Consider the following 27,722-nt stretch of genomic DNA (forward strand, 5'->3'; position numbering starts at 1 on the left):
CTTGCCACTTTGTGAAGTACTTCCCGAAGTCTTCTTTTATCCGTGTCTTTTGTTGCACTGTCCTGGCTGCTCAATGTAATGAATCAATTCAAAATATTTACCTTGCAGGGTGATTTTTACTTGGGGGAAGAGCCAGAAGTCACACAATGCCAGATCCAGTGAATAAGATAGATGCGGATACACCCTCATGTTTTTTATAAGCCTGCCTTTCTGTTGGGTGGCACTTAGCAGCAAAAGTCACAGTATTCTTGATTACATCTCACAAAGACAGGAAAGAGTATCTCCAGAACTGCCTCATAAGGTAGCAAGAGGCATGAGATAAGTGTGTTCAAAACAAGTGGAAATATTCTTCAAAGCAAGGAGAGGAATACAAATGCAACTTGTACTGTAATTTTTAAAATGTAAATATTTACCATATTTTGATCACCTCTTTTAAACTGTATGCCTGGCTGAACATTTTGCAAAATTAAAACTTTCCCATCTCCGCTTCTGAGCTGCTCCTAAGGGAGTGTGTGTTCTGTAAACAGACAAAATGGGAGGGCAGTACAGCACAGCTCTACGAGGGCAAATCCTGGAGTCCAAGGCACCTATGCTATGGGTCTGTTAGGCCGACATTTAACTTCCTGAGCCTCCTTTTCCTCCCCTATAAGTGATGACAATCATCATACTGTCCTCATGAGGAGTAATGACTTACAAATTCATTAGGCTCGCGCTAGGTGGGAAGCATACAGCCATCACCACATCTCAGCAGCATTCAGAGGGCTTTGAAGGAGCCCTGGAGCCTTATAAAAATCCTCCCTGGGAATGAAGGATTGGGATAGAAATAAGGGAAACTGGAAGGAAAAACAGGTATCCAGTGGAGCATCACTTCAGAAATCCCAGGGGAGAGAAGATGAGAACATACACTTCCTGGATCTAGTCTCAGAGCACAGAACTCAGAGCAACAGGAGATGAGAACAGTTCTTCCCATTAATGAGGCTGCGACTCCTAATCAGTGCATGAAACAGAATGCTTTTGCTTAGTAGAGATCATTTCCCTGCCTCTCGCCCATCTCCTTAGCAATGCCAGCCGTCCTTTGTTTAATGAAAGGTAGGGGCTTTGAGTGGTGTGGTGGGCTGTAGAAGGCATCATTACCCACATTATTATGGTAATAGTTTAATCACAGTCAACATTTATGAACATGCACAACCCCACAGCCCTGCAACTGGGCTCAAGACAGGTACCCAGTGCAGCACTCCTGGCTTCCCCTGAGTCTCTTGGAGCTCAGTGGCTGGTTCAGAGAATCTATGATGCTCATGAAGTCTTCTTGGAGAGAAGCGAAGGTTAAAATCATTTTTGTTTTTCAAAGTACTTTCATAGTCATCATCTGACTTTTACCTTGCAACTTTGGTATCTTACAGAAAAAGTGACAGTGGGCATTATGATTCTCATTGTTTGCTCTTAAGAAAACTGGAGATTTGAGGCTCAGTGGGATAGAGGATCCTTTGAAGTTAGGCCCTGTGAGTTTTCCATTCCCAGCTCCAGCATTTCTAGCTGTGTGCGCTGGAGAAAGCAACTTAACCAACCTCCCTTGCTCCCTCCCTGAGCCTGGTATTTTTCTTTACAAAATGAGGAGACAAGTTGTACTTACAAGAATCGAAAAAGATAATGTAAATTAAGCATTCAGTCACCGGTAAATACACCCACATTTTTATATAAGACTATATATCCGGTATTAAATAGTTCAGTATTGCCAAGTATAGCAGCACCTGCCTGTAATTCCAGCACTATGAGAGGCTGAAGCAGGAGGGTCAAAAGTTTAGGTCCCATCTGGACAAATTAGGGAGACCCTGCCTCAAAATGAAAAGTAGAAAAGGATTGGAAATGTATTTCATTGCAGAGACCCTGGATTCAATCCCCAATACCAACTTCTGCAAAAAGATTGCAGTATTGTTTACAAGAAACCGAGCAATTAATCACTTTCCAAGGATGACTAATCAACAACTGAGAGACCAGGAATGAAAGTTAAAATGTGGTCAGCGTTCTCTTTTCATTATTTTTTTCACTGTTTCCATTTGCATGCAATTTAGGGAAACTTTACTTTTTAAACATTTCAAGTATGTGCAATCTGTGTGGTGCTGGGCATTTTTTAAAATATGTATAATTGTGACAAATGCACATGACAGAATTTACCATCTCGGGTATTTGTAAGTGTCTGGTTAGGTTGTATTAAGTATATGCATACACTGGGGAGCTGTCACCTCCAACCATCCCCAGAGCTCCTTTCATCCTGCAGAACTAAACTGCCATTCATGGAGTGTGTGACTCAGTGGTCACTTGGGCAGAGCGTGTCATAATGGGCTCTTAGTCTTTGCCAGCAGGGAGGACATTTCAGCCTCTCCAGTGGGTGTGCTCTGGGAATCTATCATGTTCCCTGTGAGTCCATACATCCTTGAGTTGTGGTCTTACTGTGATCCTCAGAAAGCATCACAAGGGACTCTCACTGCAGTCGTCACTTGGCCCCCAGCGGGAGCCCCTAAGGTTTGCTCAACTGCTCACCCGCACACACAGTCCCAGTACATGCCGCCCACTTGTACATTCTGTCTCACCCAAGCAGTCGGTCCCTGGGTTGGCACTTAGAATTTATTCCTCTTCCCAAGATGCACACAGAGCCTCCAGATTGGCGGGGAGCTTGTCAGGTTCTGCCTTTGCCTTCACAGAGGATGCATCTGTAAACCAGGATTCCACTGACTGGAGACTTGCAGGGAGTGACCCTGGAAGAAGATACATTCTTCCCACAAAATGCCCTTCCATAGAAGGATGTGGAAAATTTTACCACTTGTTTTCTCCTGTTTTCAAAAATTCATTGTGAAATTAATAAAAGCACATTGGCCAAAAAGAATGAAATATCCCAGAAACACTCATAATTTTTTAAGAAGCAGTAGTCCTCTGTCTGTCCCTCCTTCCCCCCAAACTTTTTCGTTGCAAGAAACCCGTAAGCCATTTCATCTGACCTGTTCTTCCATGACGCTCTCTTGATGGGCCAACCTTGGATACCACTTGCCTCCTGCCAAGACAGCACATTGGCTCGCCTCTCCGTCATCATCTTCTCCCCTGCTCTGCTCCTGTTAGTTGATCCCTTTGGTAACTTTATAACTTCACATCATATTTGTTGACCTTTATTTCTTGTTGCATCCACATGATGAGATTACCTCCACCCTGCTTTTTTCCTTCTCCTGCTGCATCCTTCAGTTAATTTCATGATCTGACATAGATCTGAATGACAGACTTCTTTATTCTTATTTATAAATGTAACAACTATGTATGAATGTATTTTGACTCAGCCAGCACTGTAAAATAGAACTTTCTGCAATATGCCCAAAACAGTGACCACTAGCTACCTATAGCTCTCAAGCACTTGAAATTGGCTAGTGCACAAAGCAATTGAGTTCTTAATTATACTTTTTAAATTCATTTCAGTTTAAGAACCTACATATAGCTGTTGGATAGGGTTAGAGCAAATTTAATACATAAGTCCAGGTAGGCATAGTGGCAACTGCTCTTCAAAGCAGAAATAATAATAGTTGACATAAGGTCTTACTGTGTCCCGATACTGATTTAAGAACTCAATAAGCCAATAGTTTTTCTAAGACTTCTGCCATCCCCATTTTACAGAAGAGAAAGATGAGGTGTGGGATGGGAACACAGCCTATCTAGAGTTTGGGAGAGCTGACATTTGGCCCTATAAATCCAGCACCAATGTCTGTCTGTACCTGTAACACTTCCCTGTACTATCTCTGATCTGTAGAAACCCACTCTTTCCTTCTCTGACACATCTGAGCTCCAGATCAATGTGACAGTCACAGCATATCATCAGGGCTTCGTGCAGGGAGGTGTCAACTCTGCCCATTCCATCTCTTTCTGCCAAGAAAGAGCGAAAAAACTGGAGACAGAGGAGGGCAGTGGGCAGGTGCAGACTCCAGAGACACTGGCAGAGGAGTTCACTGCCCAGTCATGGAAAGGCTGTTCCTTTTTCCTAGTGACTCCAGCCACAGGAGAATAGCCACCATGTGCTGGAGTTTATTGAGACCCTTTGTTATGTCCCCTTATGGGCATCATCTGCATTAGTCCCCACAATGACCCAAAGAGGTGCAGATGAGGAGTCTCACAAGTAATGATGTGGCTCGTGAGAAACGCCGCAGCTCACGCCTGGCACGGGGCAGGCTCTGCCACATGCTGCCTGTTTCACGGCCTTTTATGCTTTGCCAAGTCTCCCTACCAGCCCCTCCCTTATTGTCTGTTACCTCTGTGAACAGTCTTTGTTTATCTGTAATTTTTCCCTTTTCCCTGTTCCTACAGTTTTTGCTGAGCTCTTATTAAACTATTAATAGACTTTTGTTTTGACCATGACAGAATTTATAACCTTTTCAAGGCACAGGAAACGTTTTGTATCTCACATGCTTCCTAAGACCTGCCTCATACACTGAAAGCCTGAGAGTCATAGACTTTTTTTTAAATCTAGAAGGAATGGAAGGGAGAAAACAGTTAAGCTGGCCTTCGTTTTACTAGATAAAGAAAGGAGACCAACAGGGTAAGCAAGGAACAAAACCAACCAAGTATTTAATGATCAAAATAGGACTAGAAATTCGTATTTCCGGATTCCTCCCACTCCTGTCATAATCCAGAGGTTAGAAAATGTCTCCTCTGAAAGACCAGAGAGTAAATATTTTTGACTTTACAAGCCATGTCGTCTCCCTCACAGTAACCAACCCTGCCACTGTAGCATAAGAGCGGCCATAAACATGCAGAGGAGTCAACATGGCTGTGCTCCTACAAAACTTTATTCTTGTACACTAAATGCCCATTTCATATCATTTTTTACCTGTCTGGATTCCTTTCCATTTTCTTTCAACCAGTCAAAAAATATGAAAACAGTTGTTAACCCATTAGCCATACAAAACAGGCAGCAAATGGATTTGGACCATGGACCACATTTGTCGACCCTGTTCTAATCTATAAAATGGTGGCAGTGTGTTTGGTATAGTCAGCTCCCCGCTAACCATAAGTGAATTGTACCCTAGTGAAATGTACTGGCCAATGCTCATTGAGATCTTACTGTGTACCAGGCACTGTGCTGCGAAACACATTATCTTACATCAGCTCCCTGAAGAGGGTACCTGTCTTATCTTCATTTTGCAGACAAGATCATAGAAACTGCAAAAGGTGGAATAATTTTTCCCAAGGTCATAAAACTGGGGAGGAACACTTATAATAAGATCTGAACATATACTCCAATTCTACTACTTTTTTAACCCTTTGTCTGCTTAACTTTTCTAGGCTTCAGTACCTTCATCTGTGACTGATTGATCTAATATAAGGTACTTTGAACAGTGCCCTACATGTAGCGAGGGTTGATCAAAAATTATGAGGTGTGTTTAAATAAAAATACGTATTATGGTAAAAGATACATTGTTGCATTAATCTCCCTCAGAACACTGCTTCTCATTTTGAACACACTGATTCCATCACTCCAGCTACTTTCTGAAACAGTTTCTGTGGATGTCTTGGGAAGTATGATTAGAGATATAATCCCATCCAATGGAAAGACAGGCTCATGAAAACTTCACACCAGGTGCTCTTCCATTAACCAGACCTTTCACTATGTAATTTCTGGCTCTTCCTCAAAGTCAAAATGACCATCATTGGGAAGCACTTTTAATTAATTCAGGACACTTGGGCAGCCATGCCAGTGCAACTAAAGACACAAAGCAGGAATTCCAGAATTGCTTCAGAAAGTGGCAAGAATGATGGAGTGAATGTATTCAAAGATATAGGAAGTATTTTTGAAGGAGATTAATGGTAATGTGTCTTTCACTGTAGTACAAATTTTTAACTTAAACACGCACTGCATTTTGTGATCACATCTCCTATATATGTGCCCAATAAATCCCTTTAAGGAGCAGGAATGTTCTCATGTCCAGGAGACCCAGGAATACTCAAATCCTGTGTTAGGCCATTATCAGCCTTCTCACAGGCACTCCAGGGGAATATATTCAATGGGAAAAGCTGGGTAAATATGAGACATGGTGATAGTTTATTCGATGTCTTGCTTATTGATTGCTGCATAAGAAACTATGCTAAGTTGTTCTCAAATAACCATTCATATTTGCTCACAATGTTGTGGGTCAGCAGTTTGGGAATAACTAGACCAGGAAGTTCTTTGGGTCCATGCTGCATTCACTGGGGTCACTTGCTGGCTGAGAACTTGGTGTTTCTCCATGTGACTTCCTTCTTTTGGTAGGGGTCTCATCTTTCTGGGCTTCTTCATAAGGCTTGGATGTGTTGCAGCATGAGAGTCTTGTGGCGGTCACACCAGGTGGCAGCCAGCTTTCAAGAATGAGAAAGCAGAAACTTGCGATGTGAGAACAGATTAGAATTGACATTGTGTCACCTCCATCATACTCCATTGGGCCAACAGTTTCAAGCCAGCTCAGACTTGGGGGGAGTAGCACACATATCCCAGAAAGAGAAGAATTGGTAGCAGTCATCGCTGAAAATAAGTTGTCACACCGTGAACTGGACTTGGGCCTACATTCAAAGCAAGGAGCTCTCTGGAGCCACAGTAGTCTCTGGGGATCTCCTTCTAAGAGGTAATGTGTGAGGAAGTAGACCACAGCTTATAATATTCCAGAAAAAAGCAGAGACAGCCAGGCTTCTACCGTAACATGTCCCATGATGTCACCTGAAGCAGTCTAACTGTAAGAAGAAGTAGTACTCACCTGCTGGCAAACATCTCAGCTGATACCCTGAAACCTAATTGGTCAAATAAGGCCAGGTTTCCACCTCCAGACCCCAAGCTCTTTCCTGCACCTTGGTACCATTCAGAGCTACAAACAAGACACCTTCACACTCCTGTGGAGGCCACAAATATCAGTTCTTTTTGAACTGATAATGCCTAGTTCTCTTTAGTGTCCCTTAAGAGTACTAGTTAGAATATCAGCTCCAGAAATCTGTACTCTGGATACTGAGTAAAGGCCACCGTACCCCAAAGTCCATTCAGCCAATACAGTTTTTGTTGAGCCACTACTGTATGCCTGAGGAGGAAGGGATTTATTCTCTATAGAATCTGCATTCTAGATATGAGAATAGCAATAGATGAAAACCTTGAACAAACAAGAGATAGAATTATTTTAGGGATGGTTGTGGCACTGAGTAACAGTTTTGCATAATGAAATGCCTTGACTCTTAAAATAAAATGCACGTCTCTAAGACTGCCTGAGATAGTGAAGAGAAGAAACAAAATAGCATCATTAGTCCTGTGGCAGATATTTCAAAGGCCAAACACTGGTTAGCCCTTTAAAATGATGGTGTGGTCTGCAGTTTGCAGGCAAAGGCCGAGAAATTAACTCAAAGCTCTTATGAAGTCAAACAGGCCTGGGTGGAGTCAGCTTGTGCAGAGAATAAATCATTTCCTTGATTTTTTTAAGAGACCATGGGGTGAAAGGAAAGCTCCAGCAGTAGCTAATGCAATGGTATCTGTTCAGGCTTCTCTTTTCTTCCATCTCTGAGTCGTACCCACCAAACCTGTTTGCAAAAAAAAGCTAATCCACTTTTTTTTGGTCTGTGCATTGATTTAATAGTATCAAACCCTGAGGTCCTTGTGGTCTGCACCTGGGTTGCTTTTTTCCCTAATGAAGCAGGAGAAGTGGTTTAAGCCCCTGCCGAGTTCCCTATCAAAGCTACACAATGATTAACTCAGGTCCCCTTATTAGGACCAGGCAGAAGAAAATCCCTTAGTCATCAGCATTGTGAAAATCTCAGAATGGTGAGTGTTCAATGAAAAGATTACCTTGGGCACCTGAAAAATAATGGAAGAGCTCAATAGAGAAACCATTAAGCCTGTCTACACACGCTAAGTCAGGTGGAGGGGTGAGGTAATTAGCTGGGACATTCAGGCCACAGAATCCATTTTGGACCTTCTGCCCTGACTCAGTGCAGATAATTATTTAAATCCCTCATGCATTTTTCCTGGAGAAGCCATTTTAGGTTCTCTCTCTCTCTCTCTCTCTCTCTCTCTCTCTCAGACATGACTAGTCATTCAAAGTGGTTGCATAGATACTTTTCAAACTAAATAATAGGCAGTTTAGGGTACAGAAAGTTCAATGTTGTAACTTATTTCTTATGTGATTTCAAGCCACATTGCTCTCCTAGCCTGGTAAATGGGAGCATTCATAGGATGTCCTGCAAAAGGCTGTTGTGAGGATTACATATAATATGCAGTGCTCCTAACTCATTCCCTGATGAGTAGCAAACACTCAGAAAAGGTTACTGATTAGTCACTGGATGGACCTGATTCATTGAGTGCTTAGAGGGCTTGTAAATTTCGAGATCATCAAAGAAGCGCCAGGAATCAGGGAGCCAGTACCCGCATTCTCCAGCCCTATGGTGGTGCCTGTAGATACTAAGTGTCCTCTGATTTGGAGGGGTGGGAACGTAACGTGAGCATCTCTTCCTAACTTCATCCCAGTCGCATCAGCTTCTCCCAAGTTATGTTTCCTTTGCTGTCCTTTGTCAGAACTGGCTATCTAGGAGGCTGGGGCACAAGGTTTAAGCAATGCTGCTAGAGAAGGGGTGTTCTTTGTCTCATCAGAGGGGTCAGCTGGAAAGCAGAGAGTCCCAAGAAACAGAATCAAACTAATGTCACAGTTTTGCCTCTCTGAGGGCAGCTGAGCCCTTGCTTAGAAAGGATGCCAGATGGCTCCGTAGGGGGAAGCCCTTGCCCTTGCCCTTGTCTCCTGTGCCCTGGTACATGGCACAGTCACAGTGAAGCTAGCGTATGCTCCTGACCATAGTTGCTGGGATGGGCTTGAGGAAGTGGCCTCTCAGCATGCCCAAACTCAGCTGTGATGCAGGAGGACAACAGGTGTTTAGCCTGCGTGTTTGGAGGGCTTGTTCTCCAGAGCATGGGGGTCACAGAATGGACAGACAGCTTCCCAACCTGAGAATCAATACAAATACCTACTAGTAACCTGGGGAGATTCCAGCATCCTTTCATAGCAAGAAAGTGCCTGTGGACTGAGTGTGCAGAGTGAACCTGATTGCTGCCATCAGGGCGGGGATGCTTTCTCCACAGCAGTAAGCCAATAGTTCTGGTAGTTGGCATAAGAATACTACATTTAGTACTGTTTGGCACTGCTACATTCACTGAGCTGAATTACCTCATTCATTCCTCCCAGTATCCTTTTGAGTATTATTATTTAATCACTTCATTTTAGAAGATAAAGACCTCACTCAGAAAGTCACCGGGCTAGAAAATGGCAAAACCAGACTTTGAACTAAGCCAATCCTGCCTACCATTCTCTTAGCCACTTTCCTGGAAGATTTTTTTTTAAGTTAAAACCAAAAAGAAAAGAAAAGTACACACACACACACACTTTTGACAGCCACTCATGAAAAAGTACACATAGCACTTTTAAAAAGAAATTTGTGTTTTATCCGTCAAAAGCATGTCTACGTGTCATGAATAATAGTCTTGTGGAGGTCAAGAGGGCTGCATTTATTTGAAATGGACATGGTGCCAGTGATAATTCCAAGTGGGTCGGAAAGATCTGGCCATTGTTCTTAAATTGCAGCTGGCAAAAAGACATATTACAATTCATATTTAAAATAAAAGTGATGCTTAGAGGCAGTGCTGCTGCCATTGTGCAGGAAAGGGTCCCAGGCATTAAAGCTCAGGGCCAGTTCAGGCTGTCTCGCTCTGCTGTACCTCAATCTGCCTCCCTTAGAAAGCACCAGAGTCATGACTACTTTCTTCCAAGAAGGCAAGAATCAGAGAACAGGAGGCAGCCTGAGAGAACAGGAGTAATGAAGCAAATCCCCAGCATCCTTCCCCATTGACTGGGGGCTTCTCCAGCACCGAGAGGGGCTCTGCCACCAGATGTGGCCACTGCCTGCCAGACTCTGATGGCTTTCACATCCAGTTCAAGGTCCTGCATTTGACTCATTCTTCCTGATTCCATGCTCTAAAACAACCAGATCCAAGTTCTGTCCTACACTGTAGCTCTTTGGTGAACTCTATGAAAATTAGGGTTTCCTTGCCATTAATTCTTCCTTTTCCAAGACAAGATGCCTTCCTTCACTCTCCCTGTAGAATACACTTTTGGACTCCTCATCATCCTCATCAGTAGCATCCTAAAGTTGCAATGGCCAGGTTGAAAAATGATACTCCACCTTTTGCTAAATAGCAATAGGACTGCACTTTACCCAGAGCCGTTTTCCCCGCTTTCTACTCTAGTGAGAGATCAATAAGACTAAGTGCAAGCCACACATTATAAGAGGAAAGAGCAAGTGTGTGGAACTAGAGGCTATGCATGCCTGAGAGAACACGGGTTTCATTCATGACATGAAATTGCCTTATCTGCCCCAACTGGATAGAAAGAAAAAGAATTTGACAGTATCATTCTCTGCATCGGAACTCCATGTTGGTGGTAAATGGAGAGTGGGTGTGTTTAAAGGTTGATCCTTTCAGCTGTAGCAAAACTCATAGCAGCTGCCACAACCACACAGAGCAAAGAAGACAATGTCTTGCTGAGGACAGTGCCTTTTTGGCACCCATTCAGACCATGGGTGCTTGAACTCCTTCAGCTTTTCCACGAGTGTTGTGGAGATTGGGAGTTGTAAGGGAGGGATTTGGGCTCAGAAAGCCACATGCAAGTGTTGGCTTCTCTGCCTGCTGACTGAGAACGTGAGCAAAATAAATTCTTTAGATTCGATGGATTTACATTTACATTTGGTTAGAAGCTCCCATGTCACCGGGTGGCTTAAAGCAGGAACTGTTGAGGAAAGTGTTTGGAAAGGTGAAAACATCATCAAACATACACAATACACATTGGAGAAACTTGGAAAAAGGTAAGAAGTAACTTATCTTCTATCGTGAACTAAATTTTGAAACAAGAATGCTGAGGAAAGGGCCAGGCACACAGCTCAGCAGCACAATCCCTGCCTTGCAAGCACAAAGTCCTGAGTTCAATTCCTGGTCCCCCCAAAAAAATTGCTGAGGAAAGATTTGAGGCTTAGGAATTATTTAATAGAAATTATAACTGTGCAAAATCTGGAAAACCACCCTTATACTCAAATGGTTTCCTTCTCCCACAGCCCTCAGAGGGTATTAGTTTTATATATAAACATCAACCTATGCAGGGGCTTCTCAACTGGGGCTTTCCTGTTTGTCTGCAACAGCCCTGGAACTAAAACTACCCACCAGTTCTTTCCTTACAGATCTTCCCTGAGTTCCCTTTGTAAGTCAGGTACCAGATGAGCCAGCAGGGAGGCAAATGTCTCCCCACTCTTTGACTTTTTGTAAGAGGCAGACATCACACAATAGGCAAAGAATTAGAATTGCGATCCATGCTGCCAAGCCCGGTGGGCTAAGGTCTTCAGAGACTGTGACTGGGGAAAGAGCAGTCGTCTTGGTGTAGATAATGGTTAGAGAAGAAAGCAAGCATTGCCCTTCCAGTAACTCATGAATCATGAATTGCACCTTTAAAACTCACCAGGCATTTCCTGAACCGTGTCCCCACATGACCAGACTATCAACCCTAAAAAATACAAAGCTCTGCCACACTGCCCGAAAAACCTAGGAACCAGGCTAAAGAACTTGACCGATCTCCCCCAAGGTCAAATAGTTCAGGCACTTCCAGAACTTTTTATTAAATTTGGGGCTTTTCTCACCCTATTCTCTTGGTTCATTGGCTGTTGTCACTTCGGAGTTGAGTTTGGAAAAGCCTCCCTGGTGAAGAAGTGAGCATAGAGGAAATGATTCCCTGAGCACTTTTCTGGGAGCCGTTCAGTGGAGACTGTGATGATTAACATTGCTGTTCACCACATGGTAAGACAAAGGCAGCCTGCAGTGTGGACAGACCTCTTGGCTGCTGTGTGGATGGCCATCCATGTGTCAGTAGAAGGAAGTTCACCCTGACCCGAAATAGCGTCATCAGTGCCTAGAGGAATGTGTGTGACCTGGCCCACAAGGAAACACACGGAATATCAAACATCCTCTCTGAGGTTTTCTCCCTCAATCCTAGTTGTTGGTTGACTTCCCATGGCACACACAGCGCTCACTCAGATTTGTTTGTAAATACTTAGTAGCCATTTGTTCCATGCTGACCATACCCCCAGGTGCCATGTACATCCACCCATTTATCAACCCACTGAAATAGGCAATATGAGTATTTCCATTTTGCAGATTTGGCCACTGAGGGTCAGAGAGATAAAGTAATCTGCTCAAGGTCATACCATGAGTGGTACTGTTGGATCTGAACTCAGATCTGACTTCACACTCTATCTTCAAATGCTACACTGTATCATACTCCCTCCTCTAAAACTGAAAATGAATTTCATAATCAGGAGGTAAGACAATAGCTTTGGGAGGGTTTTGCCAACCTCAGAATTCACATCCTCCTTGGTTGAGAACGCCCTCCCACCACTTTCTCTGCTGGAAGATCCGAGTCAGCAGAAACAGAAATGAATCCATCAGGACAACCTGGGGCCTAATTACACCAAGACCCAAGTGCTGAGAAGTGCAGCTGTCTCCACAGCTTCTCTGGAAGATGAACCCTTCACGCATCAGTCTGGCTTTCACTAGAGTCACTTTCCCTCTTTTTAAAGGCAGAGAGGAAAATGTAAAGCTCCCATGCTAGTGAGGGAATCTGAATCAGGAAAACTGTGTGCTGACTCACTCTCACTCCCCCTCCTCTCTCTCTTCCCCAAAGCAGTGACTATGGCTTGGAAAAAAAAAAAAAAAAAAAGCAAAAGATTCTGTTTTTCAGTACCTTGGTGTCTTGTTCTGGTCAGCACCATGTGCCAGAATGTGGTTTGAGGCTGAGCTGTAAACAGTTAAACTTAAAAGCCCACCTCACTTCCCTCCTCTCCTTCTCTCCTCAGGTGAAGGCCGCATCCAAATACGTGGATGTACCTGTGAGTATTTGAAAACTGCTTTTTGTGGGTTTGTTACTGTGTTTGGTTTTAGTCTTTACTTATTTATTGCACTTTCATGGGAGTTTAATGGCGTTGACTTCGTTTGCTGCTATTGAAGGGTACATTCCTGACTTGGCTCATCAGAAACAGGAGCCCTGGGCTGTCTGGATTTCTTTTTTCCAGAAAAGAGGGCATAGTTTGCTTCATCTGGGAGGCAGGGACCACTTAGTAAACCATGGTTCCCTTTCCCTTTCATTTTCTTTGGTTTCTCTGGTCCTTTTCATCTGCTTTCCTCTGGCCCACCTCCCCTCTGGCAGACACCTTGAGAATAAAGCACAGAGCTAAAAATTTGCACGAGGGCACCAGTATTTTTTTTAAACAAATAAATTCTGAATTTGTTCATTTTGGGGTCAATGCTGCAATTGTTTTAAGAAAACCTTACAAAAACTGTTTATAATTAGTGCAGGCCTCATTAATGAAGAGAGCCCTCAGAGTTCACAGATAAAGCACTCAAAGTTGCCCAAAATTTACATTTAAATTGAGGTTAAGTACTACACATGAATGCTAAAGTGTGGGATTACCTGTGATAAACCAGGATACATTTATAGACAGACTTTGTCCTGCCTATTAGCAAAATAAAATTGGAAAGATTTAAATATATTCCAATAAAGGGGGTAAGAAAATGATTCTGTTTCTCTCTTTCTAACAAAAGAAGTGTGAGTCTATTATAAAATATTAAATTTAGAGAGCTTATCTCAACAGCTGCCAAGGGCCTTGTACTGAACATTTCTCATTCTGAACGTGGTTAAGTACCGTCCTTGTTCAAATACTTATTTGTTAAAATTTGTTTTTTTATAAAAGGATTTATATTAACATTTAAATTCATTTCCCCAGGAAGCTAAGTATGTAATGGTTTATTGGCTTATTTCTCAAAGGAAGACAAAATGGAAAATTGGAGTAAATTTAGCATTAGCATATATTTTGTTTGTTTAATGAAAGAATGTACAATCAATAATTATGCTTTGAATTTATATAATACTTCTCATCAAGGGACCTCAAATTCCTTGTGTAGGCAGAAGAATGGAGAGTAGGAAAGGCTTACAGAACTGCAGTAAGGAAAGAAGTTGAACAATTTGCTTTCTCAAGCCCCAAAGTATAAACTTGCACTTTGCGGGCCTAGTTTCTCCATTTTAAAATGGAGACAGGGAGACCTAATTCATGGGCTCTCTATGCAAATTAAATGGCACTGCACACGTGGCATTCACTACACCTTTTGGCAGAGAAGGGCACGTGGCTGCAGTGGTGGTGGCAGTGGTGGTGGCAGTGGTGGTGCTAGTGGTGGTGGCAGTGGTGTTGGTAGTGGTGATGTAAGGCCCAGGGTGGGAGCCTGATGAATTTGCAAACATCAGCGCTCTCCACTGACCTTCAGAGGCAACAGAGGTTGAAATTCTAAGCTCCCAACCCAAATTATGGTGTCTGAGTCTGTTTTCATAGGGTTTGAGACATAAGGGAAATCTCCACAGGGAGGCATGAATAGGTGACCTGTAGACCCACCCCAAACAAGGAGAAATTCAGCAGACTCTATTAGAGCGAACTGCACACTAGAGTGGCATTTTGAAGAAGTCCCACTGAGTCCAGTATCTGCAGTTTCCGATGAGTCAGCCTAGTGATTCTTGCAAACCAACTTCATGTTCATTACAAAGAAGAGGTGAAGTGGATTCTTGTCAACATGCAAGTGCCATGACCCAGTGTCACTCATGGATTCATGAGGCTATATTAGAAGTCTTGTTGGGTTATGGAAAAGGAAAAAAAGAAGAACAGAATTTCCACCTTGTAGAGAGGCAAATATAAAGCAAATTGTCCCCACATGTGGTGTATTTCCCACTGGTGAAACGCAGTCTAGTTATAATTACTATGTACTATGCCCAAGCCTTATAAAGCCTGCCCCATGTGCTACCCTTGTTCTAAGCCCTTTAGATGTCCTCTTTCCAAGTACCAGACTTTAAAGATAAGGAACCTGAGCTACAGAGAGGTTCGCTTGCTCAGGACCTCAGAGCTGGTCACTGGCAGAGCTAAACGTTAATGCAATATTTTTCAACATTCTGCCAAGCTCCCGAATGATTCTTAATGCAGAGACATATGTCTTTATTTTGATAGTAATTATTTGATATTCAAAAATATAGAATTTCTCTCTATTAGTTCATCCAAAAGAATAGTTTGCACTTTCATTGTTTGATCATTTTTTCATGTCTGTATCTTATAATCTTCGGTATCAGAGATCAAACTCATGACCTCGTGCTAGCCAGGCAGGGGCTTATACCACTGAGCTAAATTCCCAGCCCTAAATATATTCTGCTTTTGTTTGTTTGTTTGTTTGTTTGTTTGATACCAGGGATCAAACTTGCGACCTCACACTTGCTAGGCAGGGCCTTATGATGCTGAACTAAGTCCCCAGCCCCATATGTTCTGTTTTTTGTTTTTTTTTTTTTTTCTTTTGTTTTGTTTTGTTTCTGGTGGTACCAGGGATCGAACTCTGGACCTCACATTTGCCAAGCAGGGGCTTATGCCACTGAGCTAAATCCCTAGCCCTGAGCAACTACTTTGAAGATAACAACGTGCAATATATTAACCATTGTTAATTTCCTGTTACGTTGTTTTGAAATTCTCTATCATCATTTTTGTTCTGTTTCATTTTAAAATTATTTTATTAATTTAAAATTATTTTATTCATTTAAAAATTATATAGAGCTAGCACATCAAACCCATTACTGCAGCAATTATTAATGGCTTAGAGCCATGCTTAGAACTTTAAGTTGATTCATGTGTTCTTTTATAGCTAATATTATAATAAATGTTTTAGTAAATAAATAATTTATAGAAAATAAAAGGATATAAATTTGCATTATATGTACATTGTTTACATGTAGTAAACAATATTTACTTCTAAACATAGCCCAGTAGGGGATTATTAATTTCATCATGTTTTACAGCTAGGGAAACAGAGGCACAGAGGTTAAGTAGCGTGCCCAAGTTCTCCTGAGTGGGGAAGGAAGGTTCAGGGGCATCAGTTTGATCTCACACCGTTTTGTACCTGTCATGGCTCTCTGGAAACTGGAAAGGAGCTCAAGTGTCAGTGTTTACACCACGGAAACTGGAAAGCCCTATAAATCAGGGCTTGATTTTATCTCGCTGTTGGTTTTGAAGAACACTTTCACTGCACTACTGATGGTCCCCTAGCCAGTGAGAGTCTGCTCCCAAACCAGAATGGTCAGCAGTAAGACCTGATGGTGTTCTTGATTTGTTTGCTTATATTTACTGAGATTTCCAAACCTTGTCTCCAGAGATTTGGGTTCAATAGTTCTATGGTACAGCCTGGAAATCCCTTTCTAGAAAGGTCTTCACGTAATTAAGGCTTGCTTGGAATGCTGAAATTTGAGTTGTTTTCCTCTAATTCAGAAGTATCCTAGTAGGAACAAGCCAAGAGTAAAATGTCCTATTTTTCCCATAGAATATCTTATTCACAAATTCTGTCTTCTGCATGTGGTAGTGTTAACTCTACAGAAACTTACTTGTATTTCTTTAACTGTTGCCTAAAACTTGTGTCATATCCTGCCAAGCAGTCAAGTAAAACCATCATCTAAAAACAAACCTACTGTGTGGGCAGCAGTGTGGTGGGAAGTCTAAGACAGCATCAGTCACTGAGCCAAGTGTGGCACGCTTTGTTTGTCAACAGTTTTCATTTTAGCTGTTTTGATTCAAATCTACTTAAAATACATTCTACATCCTTCCTACCTTTTTACTCCTGTTTTTTTTTTTAAACAGTGTACTACTGACTGTCATTTCATCTTTTCTCTGATAGCTCAGGTTCACCGCTGTTGTATGCCTTTCATCAGTGGCTGCAAAGTCACTGTAACCCCCAGAGCTTCCTGAGGTATAGGGGCAGCTGCCCCAGCACCCCCAGACCCCAGCAGAGCATTCCTTTGTCTGGTGTTGCAGTTTGGCAGCCTGCTCCCCAGGCCAGGGACATCAGGCAAAATAAGGGGGTTCTCTTATCAACATATCTGCCTGCTGGGTATGGGGGCACATGCCTGTAATCCCAGAATTTGGGAGTCTGAGGCAGGAGGATTGTTGCAAATTTCAGGCCAACCTGGGCTACACAAGAGAGTTCAAGGCCAGCCTGAACTATGCAGCAAGACCCTGTCTCAAAAACAACCATTAAAACAAAAAAAGCATACCTGTTAACAATTTCCCTCTTCTCCATTCCTGGCCCATCAAGGGATGGAAACCAAACTATTTGGAATTCCATGTGAAAGGAAGAGAGTTGGGAGTGGCGGGCTGAGGATTGTTGTGAGAAAATAATACATTTTTATACAAATTTAATCATTTTATCTTGGTATAGGATCCACTGAGGCTCTTTTTTTCTTCTTGGATCTAAAGTAGATTCTAAAAGTATTTAAGATTATGATGCGATATAAAATTGTGGGAGAAAACATAACTCATGTTTGTATTGCAATTTACAACTTTCAAGACATTTTCATGAACATGATTTTAGCAGATGATCATTAATAATCCTTGAAGGTAAGTAGGGTAGCTGTTACCAATCCCATCTTACAGATGGTATCACTGAGATCCAGAGAGGTCTGAATGGTTGTACAAGTTCAAGATTGTAGAGCATGGAGTAAGAATCCATCCAGGTGACTGAAGAACTTTAAAAAGGAAGTAAGAGGAGCACTTACTCATTTATTCATGGATTTGTTCACCAGCAAATGTTTACTGAGTCCTTACTCTGTTAAACACCATTCTGGAAAGAGTCCACTGTAGAAAATAGGCCAAAGGTTTTGTATTCACGGAGCTCATGTTCCAGTGAAAGAAGACAGACAAAACCAAAACAAATAAGTGTACAATGTCAGCTCTCAGCAAATGCTATGAAAAAAATAATCAAAAGAGAGGAAACCCTGGAGTTTCTTAACTACCAGAGTGATATGAGCCGAACTGACTTGTCTTTTAAATCAAAGTTTTAAAAACCTAAATGAAATGCCCCTATGAGGACAGAAAGCCTGAGTCTAAAGAGGTGGAACAGTGAAGTAGCCCCCCGTATATCAATGTGACATCATGATTATTGATAGGCCCACGGAAGATGGCTGTGGATCAGAGCTCCAGGTACAGCTACATGTACCCAGGAAAGACCTACATCTGCCCCAAGTTCCCCCAGGGAAGCAATGAAGGCAATAATAAGAAGCCTGCCAGTCCCTACCTAGCATGTCCTTTGATATGCAGCTGCCAAAGTGAGAGGAGAGAGGTGCCAGTTGAGAGCTGATAGCTAACACTCACATCTCATTGGAGAACTGCTATTGTTTCGTATCATAAAACTGCAACAATTATAGGACCATCATGGAACCCATTCAATCCATTTGCTGAAAATTGCTTGAAAGTGTAACACTTGACTACTGTGGCTTGGGGTTGTCCTCATTGTTTTTCAAATTAATACCTTGTCATTGTTTCAGCAGGTGTTAAGAAATGTTACTAGCATCCCAGGGGCCAAGCATTGGCCCTTTGCTTGATAATTGTTTGCTTTGTATCAGGAAAAAAAAAAAATACAGTCCTACTGTTTCCAAACCTTCCTCATTTTCACCCTGGAAATTACACAGAAGTGTTAACTAACTTCAATTTGCAGTGCCTGACAGTTACGTCTGCTAGAGAAATGATACTTTGTGATCTAAGGTAAATCACAGTAATGAAAACTAATCTTTTTAGTTATTAGCAAACATACATGTCTACTGCGGAAATGTAAGGGGTTTGTGGCAGCTCTCCTCATGACCTATATTACAGGGTTTTAATAGGTTTCTTTGGAGATAACTTTGATTTTGACATCTCAAGTGGTGTACATTCTGATTTCTTTCTAACTTCTTTACAATAAATCATTTCCTAACTACTGGGTGAACCACCTGCTTACCTTTCCAGAAAATCTAATTTATTTAAAAACCAAATCCTCCCTTCACCCCTGCCTTTCTCTCTCCTTGCTCTGAGACTTCAAGGCTTACTGAAAAGACAAATAGTGAAATATCTCCTCACAGTAAACTGATTAGCAAATATTCACTATATATACTCAAGTTAAATGGAAATTGGGTAGGAGGAAGTACAGACTGAAATATGTCTTTAGCACCTCCTCGATATTTTGTAAAGAAAGAAGGAAGACAGGCCATGGGAAACGAAGTGCATTTATGTGTTCTTTAATGGAGGCTTCACTTCAAAGCAAAGTCAGAATATCTCTAGGTTATCCAGTGAGGATTATCCATTGGGTACATTTACCAGAAAAAAATTAATGGTTTAAAAAAAATAAATCTATACAATCCCACAACTCTTGCTCTCTTCTGAGGCAGGCTTGATTTCTGGAAAGAGCAGGGGGTTCTAATATTCCTCCCAGTCCAGGCTCTCGAGAGCTATGTTGTAGCCAGAGGTGATCCCACAAAAGCACTGAAGGATGTCAGGGAGCTGGCGTTGGGGGCGGGGTGCAGATGCATGAGGGATCACTGAAGAGTCAAGGTCTGAAAATTCCATTTTCACGGTTTGCTCTTTCTTTGCAGAAACCCGGGATGGATGTGGCCGACGCCTACGTGACTTTCGTCCGCCACTCTCAGGATGTCCTGCGTGATAAGGTCAATGAGGAGATGTATATAGAAAGGTTATTTGATGTAAGTAAATGCCTTCTCCTCCTTGAAGACCAAGGAGGAGACCCTCCAAAATGTGACAAAATAAGAGACAGGAGGATAAGTCACATTTTGAGAAAATGGAATGGTCCTGACTCAAACAGAATCTTTTCCTCTCCCTCTGCCCCAGGCTCGTATCTGTTCTGTCTGTCCTGAACCCACCCCCAGTGTGGCAGCGTCTCAGTCCCTGTGTGTGTGACATGCAGGACAGCACCTAGCCTCTTGGCAAGCAGTGCATTCTGCACGGAGCTTGTGAGGCAGCTTTCTCTAACTGGCAAAGATCTTCCTTGGTGCTGGTCCTCCTTGCAATCTGGCCCCCTTTGAGGGAGATGTGCCATCAGGAGGCTGAGGCCAGCTCCCTCCTCAGAATTGGTACTCCCTGGCATCTGCTATGGCATGCAGACGTAGAGCCAGCGTCACATTCTTATCACCTCAGAGATGGTTTTGTTTCTGCAAGACCAGAAATCCTTAGCCCTGGTCTTGGCAAACACTTCTATGGGAGAATTCCTGGGTCAGGTGCCGTTCTAATCTGTGGTATCCTCTACCCACCCACCACCTGAAAAATCTAGAAAAAGCAGCAGGTATAAAAGAAGTGAATACATCCAGCTGCCAGACCCAGATCAAACTTCAGATAATGCAGATTTCCAAGGGTTAATACGTTTCAAGCAGTCTTATTTCCACTGTGACTCATCTGTACTGCAAAGCAAGCCATTGAGGCAAAAAAGGAAAAGAAAAAAAAGGAATCTGCTTTGGTCTCAAATTGCCTGCCTCTTTTCAGGCCAAAGCAGGTGAGGTTGCGCAGTGCAGCCAAATATTTTGCATCAGGTTTCCACTGACTGTGTCAGTGTAGACCTGGCCAGAGTGCATGGAAGCTGGTGTCCTTGTCTCCGTGTGGCTCTCTCACTGTGCAGACTACTTCTGTCTCGTGAAATGTGAGCTCCTCCTGTCCAGGTTTCCGTATATTTAGTGCCAGCGTGAACATTAATGTTTTGGTCTACTATGAAATTCTTGTTTCTATATTTTTTCTGTGATTGTATTCACCAATTTACACTGAGTTTTGTGCGTGTGTGTGTTTTTGTTCCATAGCTAAGTGAGCTCATTGTTGGCATGGCTTTCAGATTCTGCAGCTTCTGACTTTTATATGCTTTGTCTTCCAGCTCATTTGCTTTCCTAGTGTGTTGAAAAGGTTCCTTTCTCCTTTGCTTTTTTTCCCCCCTCCTTTTCCAATCATCCCCTTTCTGTGCTCTCCACCCCTCTCTCCTTCATTACCTTCTTTTGAAAAAACCCTTCTTACTTTTTAATTCCCACTCGTTCTCTCTTGGATTAAAATGGAACTTATCTCTCATGTCAAATGTTTTATCACATTATATCAAGTGGCATGAATTAGAATCAAATAATCTTCCTGTGTACATCTTCTAGCATGACCCACATCCACTGAGAATGCCTCATACATGCATAAAGCTCACTGGCGGGCCATCCCCGCTCTGCATGCGTGCCTTTATGGAAGTCCTGAGCCTAGTATGTCTGGGGCAAGATCTCCCATCCAATAGGCATTGAAAACAGAGACAGGCAGACTCCCCCCCACCCCACCCCACCCCCGTCTGCAGTCAAGAGTGTGGACACTCTGCCCATCTCTGCTGTATTCAATTCCAAAGCACAAAATTTCAAGAAGCCTGTGGATTGTTCTTTTCAATGCCTAGGTTGCCTTTTTATTCCTTTGATCGGTACCTTCTGATTCTGGGTTTTGCGTGGCCCGTGTACCTGTGTGCGTGCGTGTTTCTGTATGAGCGTGTGTGTGCAAATACTTTCATGCTCGCTGACACTTAAAAACATCTAGTATGGAACTGGACGTATAATTTGCAGATTACCTTCTTGCTTCATTGACAAATGATCTACCCTTCCCTCTTTCTCTTTTGAAATTAAAAGTGCGAGGGGAACAAATGTAGGGAGCATTGCTGAAGGCAGCAAACAAATGGTCATTTCGGTGGCTTTTTTTAAGGGAAAGTGCAACCAAATCGTCTTTTAAAGACAGCAGCCTCAGCTGGCACAGATGGTAAATGTGGACTTGCCCAGTGGAGAAAAATGCAGGCACAGGGAGCCCTCTGGGCTTTAAGGGGGAGTTTACACTTGAAAGAAATATTACAGAAGCAACACTGAAGTTATGTTCAGACTCATCCTAACTTCACAAGTACAGTGTCTCTGTCCCCTTGTTGCATTGCTCTGGCCAGAGTAAGTGGCATCTGTGACACTGTGTGAGCACCCACAAACTCAGTTTCATGCCTTCTCAATTTTGTTTTCCCAACAGCATCTTCGTTATACTTTTGTATCTAATTTTAAAAGATTAACCATTCTCGTTGTTTGCATCCATTCACCGTACCTTGCTCTCGGCACCACAGAGAAATCATTTTTCAGGAGCTTATTTAGACATGAATTTCTAGGCCACTTACTGTCTTTCCAAATAATCTGATCCCCTAATTTATAGAATGTATCGGTGCTAGGCAACCTAACTGATATAGCACCAAAAAAGTTATTGAATCTGTCATGGATTTAAAACATTTGTCATTTAAAAGCCCAGAGCTTCTCAAAAAGCTTCATTACCATGCAGCCTCAGTAATTTAATTCAGTACTTACTGTTTTTCTATAATCTAGCAGCAAAACATCAGATTACCAACATGTTTGATTATTTTCGGCTTCTGTTTCCTCAAGCATGGTGTTTATTTCTTTGCATATATGCTCTGCAAGGCTCTCGTGTCCAGCAAGCGAAACAAGTGAATAATAGTATCAAGGCGGAGTGGCCTGCAAAAGCTGCCTCCCGACATTTCCTGCTGCGGTGAACTCACTCTTTCAACTCTGTTCCTTAATGACCATAGTCCTGGGGCAAGTTTCTAAACAATTGGCAGAAACCTATTGAGAAAGACTTGTTGATCTGGGAAGTTTCTCTTCCAAATTGTTGCATTTTGATAAATGGCAAAAATGAATAATAGCAAATTAACATTTTGAATGAAGAAAAAAGTATATGTCTCTGAGATTGTTTGCTGTTTGGGGGTTGCTGGTTCTGACTGTGGTGTCGTTCTCTGGTTTTTTTGTTCCTGCTGGCATCTGTCATTCAGAGGCATGTTCTAAGGATTTCTGTCGCATTTTTAACTGTGTCTCAAGCCCCAGTTTGATTTACCTAATAAGTCCCGTAAGTTCTTTCCATTTGGTATTGTTTCTTTTTTGTCCTATTAAGTGTGTCTTGGTAGAAAAGCTGAATGGCTTGCGTGCATCTGTTAACCGAGAATGTTTGGAACGAGAGCCGTTGTATCCTGCTGTGTTTCCCGGGTTAACCAGACCCCTACCCAGGGCTCTCCAAGCCAGTTTTCTCTCTGCCTCCTCTCTGTACTTTTGGCTGGAGGTGGGTGCTTGTGACAGATTATCAGCACAGCATTTGGGGCTCCACATTGACGTTCTGTATTTTTACCTACTTTATCATGTAACTTAAGAACAGGCTTTCTAAATTCATCTTCGCCAATTTTTTTTTAAACCAAGCATTCTCCAGGTTTATTGGAGAAACACGTAATGTTGCCTATCAAATTGTTTTTGCAGTGAAAGTTTCCCTATTGTTGAATACAGCTAGTTTTATGGTCTTCCATAAAGCACTAACAATATTTTTTGATAATATACCTTTAAGGAACCAAAATAAAATGTTGATCAGGATAGAATCCTTAGACTATTTCCTATGATATTTTAAGCGTACAGCTATATGCTTTTTTTGTGCATTCTTCCTAAAGAAATGAAGCATGATTGCTACAAAATGTTTCTAATATTTAAAAACAAAATATTCAGAGATTTGAATCAAGAGAATATTCCAATGTGTACAATAACGTGAATTTAAATTGTGTTAAATATGCTGAATTTTAAAAGAAAATCAGATTGCTGTAAGACTCAAGTGGAAGCTTGGTCTCCTTGACAATTATTGCTGATTTTTAAAGAAATATAAAACATGGATATGAAATAATCTCCATATTCCTGAAGCAGCAGTTAAGGAGGAATGCACAAGCTCAAGAAATAACTTGAAGATAGGGATTTAAAGTTGGAGTGTCCATAAATCATGCAGATGGCTTCCCCCCCACACACCGCCAGTGATTAATTCAACATCTTCCCCAAAACAAAAACATGCTTTTTGAAATTAGAGATCAGATCATCAAGAGAAGCACCTCAGATTCAAGGTCTAAACAAAAATTAATTTATTTTCTTTCCTCCTTGTACTTCTTGAAGACACAGACTGAGAAGAAAATCGGGATTAAAAGAGATGTGCTTAGGGTGAATTCATCTGCTTAACCCTCACAGGCTCCCAGATGAGTGATTAAAAAAGCCATCTCGAACTTGGATGGAATCCACACTGGTGGTAATGCCGCGTTCGCACTAGCTTTCTGCAGGCCCCGTGTCATTGTGAACCAGGCCCAGGGAACATTTGACTGGAGATGATACATGGATTATCTAGGTCAATTATACACTTAATCTGCCTTCTGGAGGATTAAGCATTTGCAGATTGACTCTGCATTTGGCTTCTCCCTGGCAGTTATCAGATCAGGAAAGGGCCCTTCCCAAACTGCCTCGTAAGAACTTAATCAGGCAGTGTAGTCAGATTCGGATGGCACTGCTGCTCAGCATTCTTTGCCTTACACAGATTTTAACTTGCCGTTCCATTATCAAATCTTGTGTTTGTTCACTTTATGTGGCAGCACAATAAGCAATTGTAATTATTTCTCTTGAAAGGGGTAATTTGAAAAATGGAAGTTCTATTAAAATATGCTTGTTGTGGTTATGTAGGAAGCCAAAGATAATCTTATTTTAACAACCTCATTAAGTTAAAAGAGCACCATACATGTGAACATGTATCGATCAAAATAGGAGACATCCTGCTCCAAGAAGCACTGAAGAACAGGCCCCGAGAGAATATTATGTCATATTCGGATGTTTCACCACCTGCCAGGTGAGGAAAACGACCCCTAAAATATGAAAGGGAAAAGTACATAGGATTCAGTGCAATAGGTTGCAGCTCTAGGAGACTAATTAAAGAAAATCAAGGCAAATGGCATTCTAGACGTTGAGACAGGGAGCTTTCTCCTGTGTGAACCATCAGAAGACTCGAGTCTTCTCAACAGGTATAAGTGTGTAACAGTCATTGCCTTCCCTGTGGAGCTCAGACCTACCTCTTCCTAGCTAGGGCAGGTTACTTCACCTTCAGAGCCTCAGCAGATTCACCTAAATGACAGGATGACAATAAACAGAACCTTACTCGTGGAGTTGGTGTGAGGGTGAGATGCCCTGTCTTCCTGCAGCACTGGGCCCCGAGGAAGCATTTGGTAAGTGCTAGCCACTGTCACCGTCATCACCATCACCATCATCACCATGCACATCACTGAAATGGAAATGCTTTTCCCTGGCAAAGAGAACTTTGCATCTGCTGTGATGCACTGTGAGAATCTCTCTGTCACTCTAAGACCTGAACCCTAGTCTTCCTTAGATTTCGATGGTGTGCACAGTTTGGTGCCTTCTTACTGCTGGTAAGCAGGCAGCATGGTGATGGTCAGGAGCAGAGCTGCAGAGGAAGCCAGACTAGGACAGCAGCTGTAGTTTTGCCACTTCTCGGCCGCCTGACCTTGGGTGAATTGGTCTCTCTGAGCCTCAGTTTCCCCATCCGTACAGAAATTGACTTCTTACAGCTTTGTGACAACTTGATAATAGAATGAAGACTCACATAGATTTAAAAATATATAAGTTGTTTTGTTTTGCAGCTCTGGGGGTGGAACCCCGAGCTCACACATGCTAGGCTGGTCATCTACCAGAGAGCTATGCTCCAGCCCTGAAGTAGTCTTCTATCATTACTAATGTTACCTCCTAGAACTACTGGTTTGTTCAGGTGATTTTGAAGTGGTCTAGCCCTAGGCCCCAGCCCTCTCCACAAAATGCCCAAAATTAATAAATGAGTCAGAATCGACCTTGTAACGGTCAGGAGGCTAAGGTTGGGGTCACAGTGATAGAAAGAAGTTGTGCTTAATACCCTTTATTATTAAGATGTAGCTATCATGTGTCCATTTTAGACATTTAGAAAACAGCTAAGCAAAAATAAGAAAATTGAAATATTGTGTTCCTGGAACCGGAGATGATTTTCTGCATGTTTATTCTTTTTCTATGTGCTTATACTCATTATGTACTCTTTTGAAATGAATTTGCAAAACAAAATTGCTTTTTTAAAGTTAATGATCTATATTTTCCATGCTAATGAATGTTCATCAAACATACTGTCTGTATCCAAAATTCTCCACTTGCCCCCAAATACTGTGGACACAGGTGCGTGCAAGCCAGTCCCTGAGACAGAGCCACACATGGCACTGCAGGGCTGCGATGCCACATGAATTCCTTTTTCACCAGCACTGGCCCTTTTTCCATGATCCTGACTTGTTAAAGGACCAGTGTGCCAATTGTTCTGCAGACTGGAGGAGTTTATTACTGTCTAAACATAGAACCGATTTGTTGAGAAAAAAAAAATCAAGCTGGATTCAACCAAGTAGTTCTCTTAAACATAATTAGTAACTTAGCAGAATTCAACCAATTTTTTTAAAGCTGTTCTCGTATGTAAGGAAAATTTCTGAAGCTAGTTTTTTAAAAAACTGATAATAATAATAATAATAACTATGCTACAAGAAACCCCCAGAGAGTAGAGTCAAGCTGACCATGTGAGGAGTGACAGGGGCTTTATTGTATGTGATGAGGCTCCAATGTGAAAGGAGGGTGGTGGATGCTCCCAGTCCAGGCTCTCTTCTGTCATGGTCACTACTTTCATGAAGTCATGAACTGGTGGCTTGTTTGCATACACACCCCATACCTACACCACTGAGAAGGCTTCTTTTCTAATCTGGGGTTTTTCCTGAGGTTATCAAACTGAAATTAAGCCCTGAAAATCAATCTGATGCTGAGCTTTCCCGCTTCTTTATATCAAATTTCAGTTAAACATTGTCTTCATTTCTGTCATCAACAATGAAACTGAAGAGTATGTCTACCAGCCTACTGGGACATGCTTTAGAGTCTGTGTGATTACCTATACATGGAACTGGGGGAAACATTCCAAAATACAAGTAGGAAAGAATTGACTGCTGATTCTTTTACCCAGTCTTGAACCTCCAAGTAAATTCTTGCATTTAAGTCACATGACTTAAATGTCATGTATCAAGGTCATGCATCAAGAAGTGTCATTCCCTAGGAAGACACACAGGAACTGGGCAAGAGATAGGGAAATAAGAAGTAGATGGCCAATCCGTCTCCCTCTTTCCTTGATTGGTAACACTACCTGCTATCCTGTCCTTCATAGACATAGAAAAGGCAAATATATGTATATAGATATATATAGATAGATAGATAGATAGATAGATAGATAGATAGAGATAGAGATAGAGATATATTATACTGTATATGTAATATATGCTATATAAAACACAGGGTGTGTGTGGGTGTGGGTGTGTGGGTGTGGGTGTGTGCTTCTCTTATCAAGTTAGATGAATTTCCTAAGCTATGAAAACCATACCCAGCCCAATTCTAAACTCAAGATCTTTCCAAGATGTAGTTATAGAATAATCCACATTCATGTTCAAGTCTTCCCCTTTAATGCCACTCAAAGACTCAACATCTTCATCTTTTTCTACCTCCCACCATCCAAATCTGCTTTTAACAGATTTGATCACTTTTATTGTCTTTCTTGGGATACTTACAATTTAACAAAATATTTAGCCAAGGAGGAAAGCTCTAACAGTTGATCTTTTTCTTTTTAGGATGATAGAAGTAAACCCGAGTAGGATGAGAGGGGAGGGGATGGAGAGAGTGTTTTGGTGCTTCTGAGGCCCTATTATAATAAATCTCTTATTCACAAATGAATTTTTGATTGACTCTTTTGATTTTGGAGTCTTAGGTATGAGAACACATATCTGTTCCCCATGGACACTGGAATACTCTCCGTGCCCAGGTGGTTTAAGATTCAGCAATCTTGCATACAAAAAAGATAGGAAGTCATTAATAGATTGG

The 27,722-nt window shown here is 41.9% G+C and overlaps 1 protein-coding gene across 17 annotated transcripts in view; it reads left to right on the forward strand.

Annotated features, from left to right (window-relative positions):
- The window catches only part of Cadps (calcium dependent secretion activator), a 453,294-nt gene that overhangs the window by 395,831 nt on the left and 29,741 nt on the right, over positions 1 to 27,722 (forward strand). For all 17 annotated transcript variants that reach the window (XM_063257159.1, XM_063257152.1, XM_063257157.1 and 14 more), the window contains 2 exons: positions 12,922 to 12,954; positions 19,539 to 19,646. In XM_063257159.1, the coding sequence (XP_063113229.1) occupies positions 12,922 to 12,954; positions 19,539 to 19,646 (141 nt within the window). The remainder of the gene's footprint in view (positions 1 to 12,921; positions 12,955 to 19,538; positions 19,647 to 27,722) is intronic.

The sequence above is a fragment of the Cavia porcellus genome, unplaced genomic scaffold (assembly GCF_034190915.1).
Source record: "Cavia porcellus strain 051 isolate PalLab524CR breed Dunkin Hartley unplaced genomic scaffold, mCavPor4.1 scaffold_10, whole genome shotgun sequence".
Classification (NCBI taxonomy): domain Eukaryota; kingdom Metazoa; phylum Chordata; class Mammalia; order Rodentia; family Caviidae; genus Cavia; species Cavia porcellus.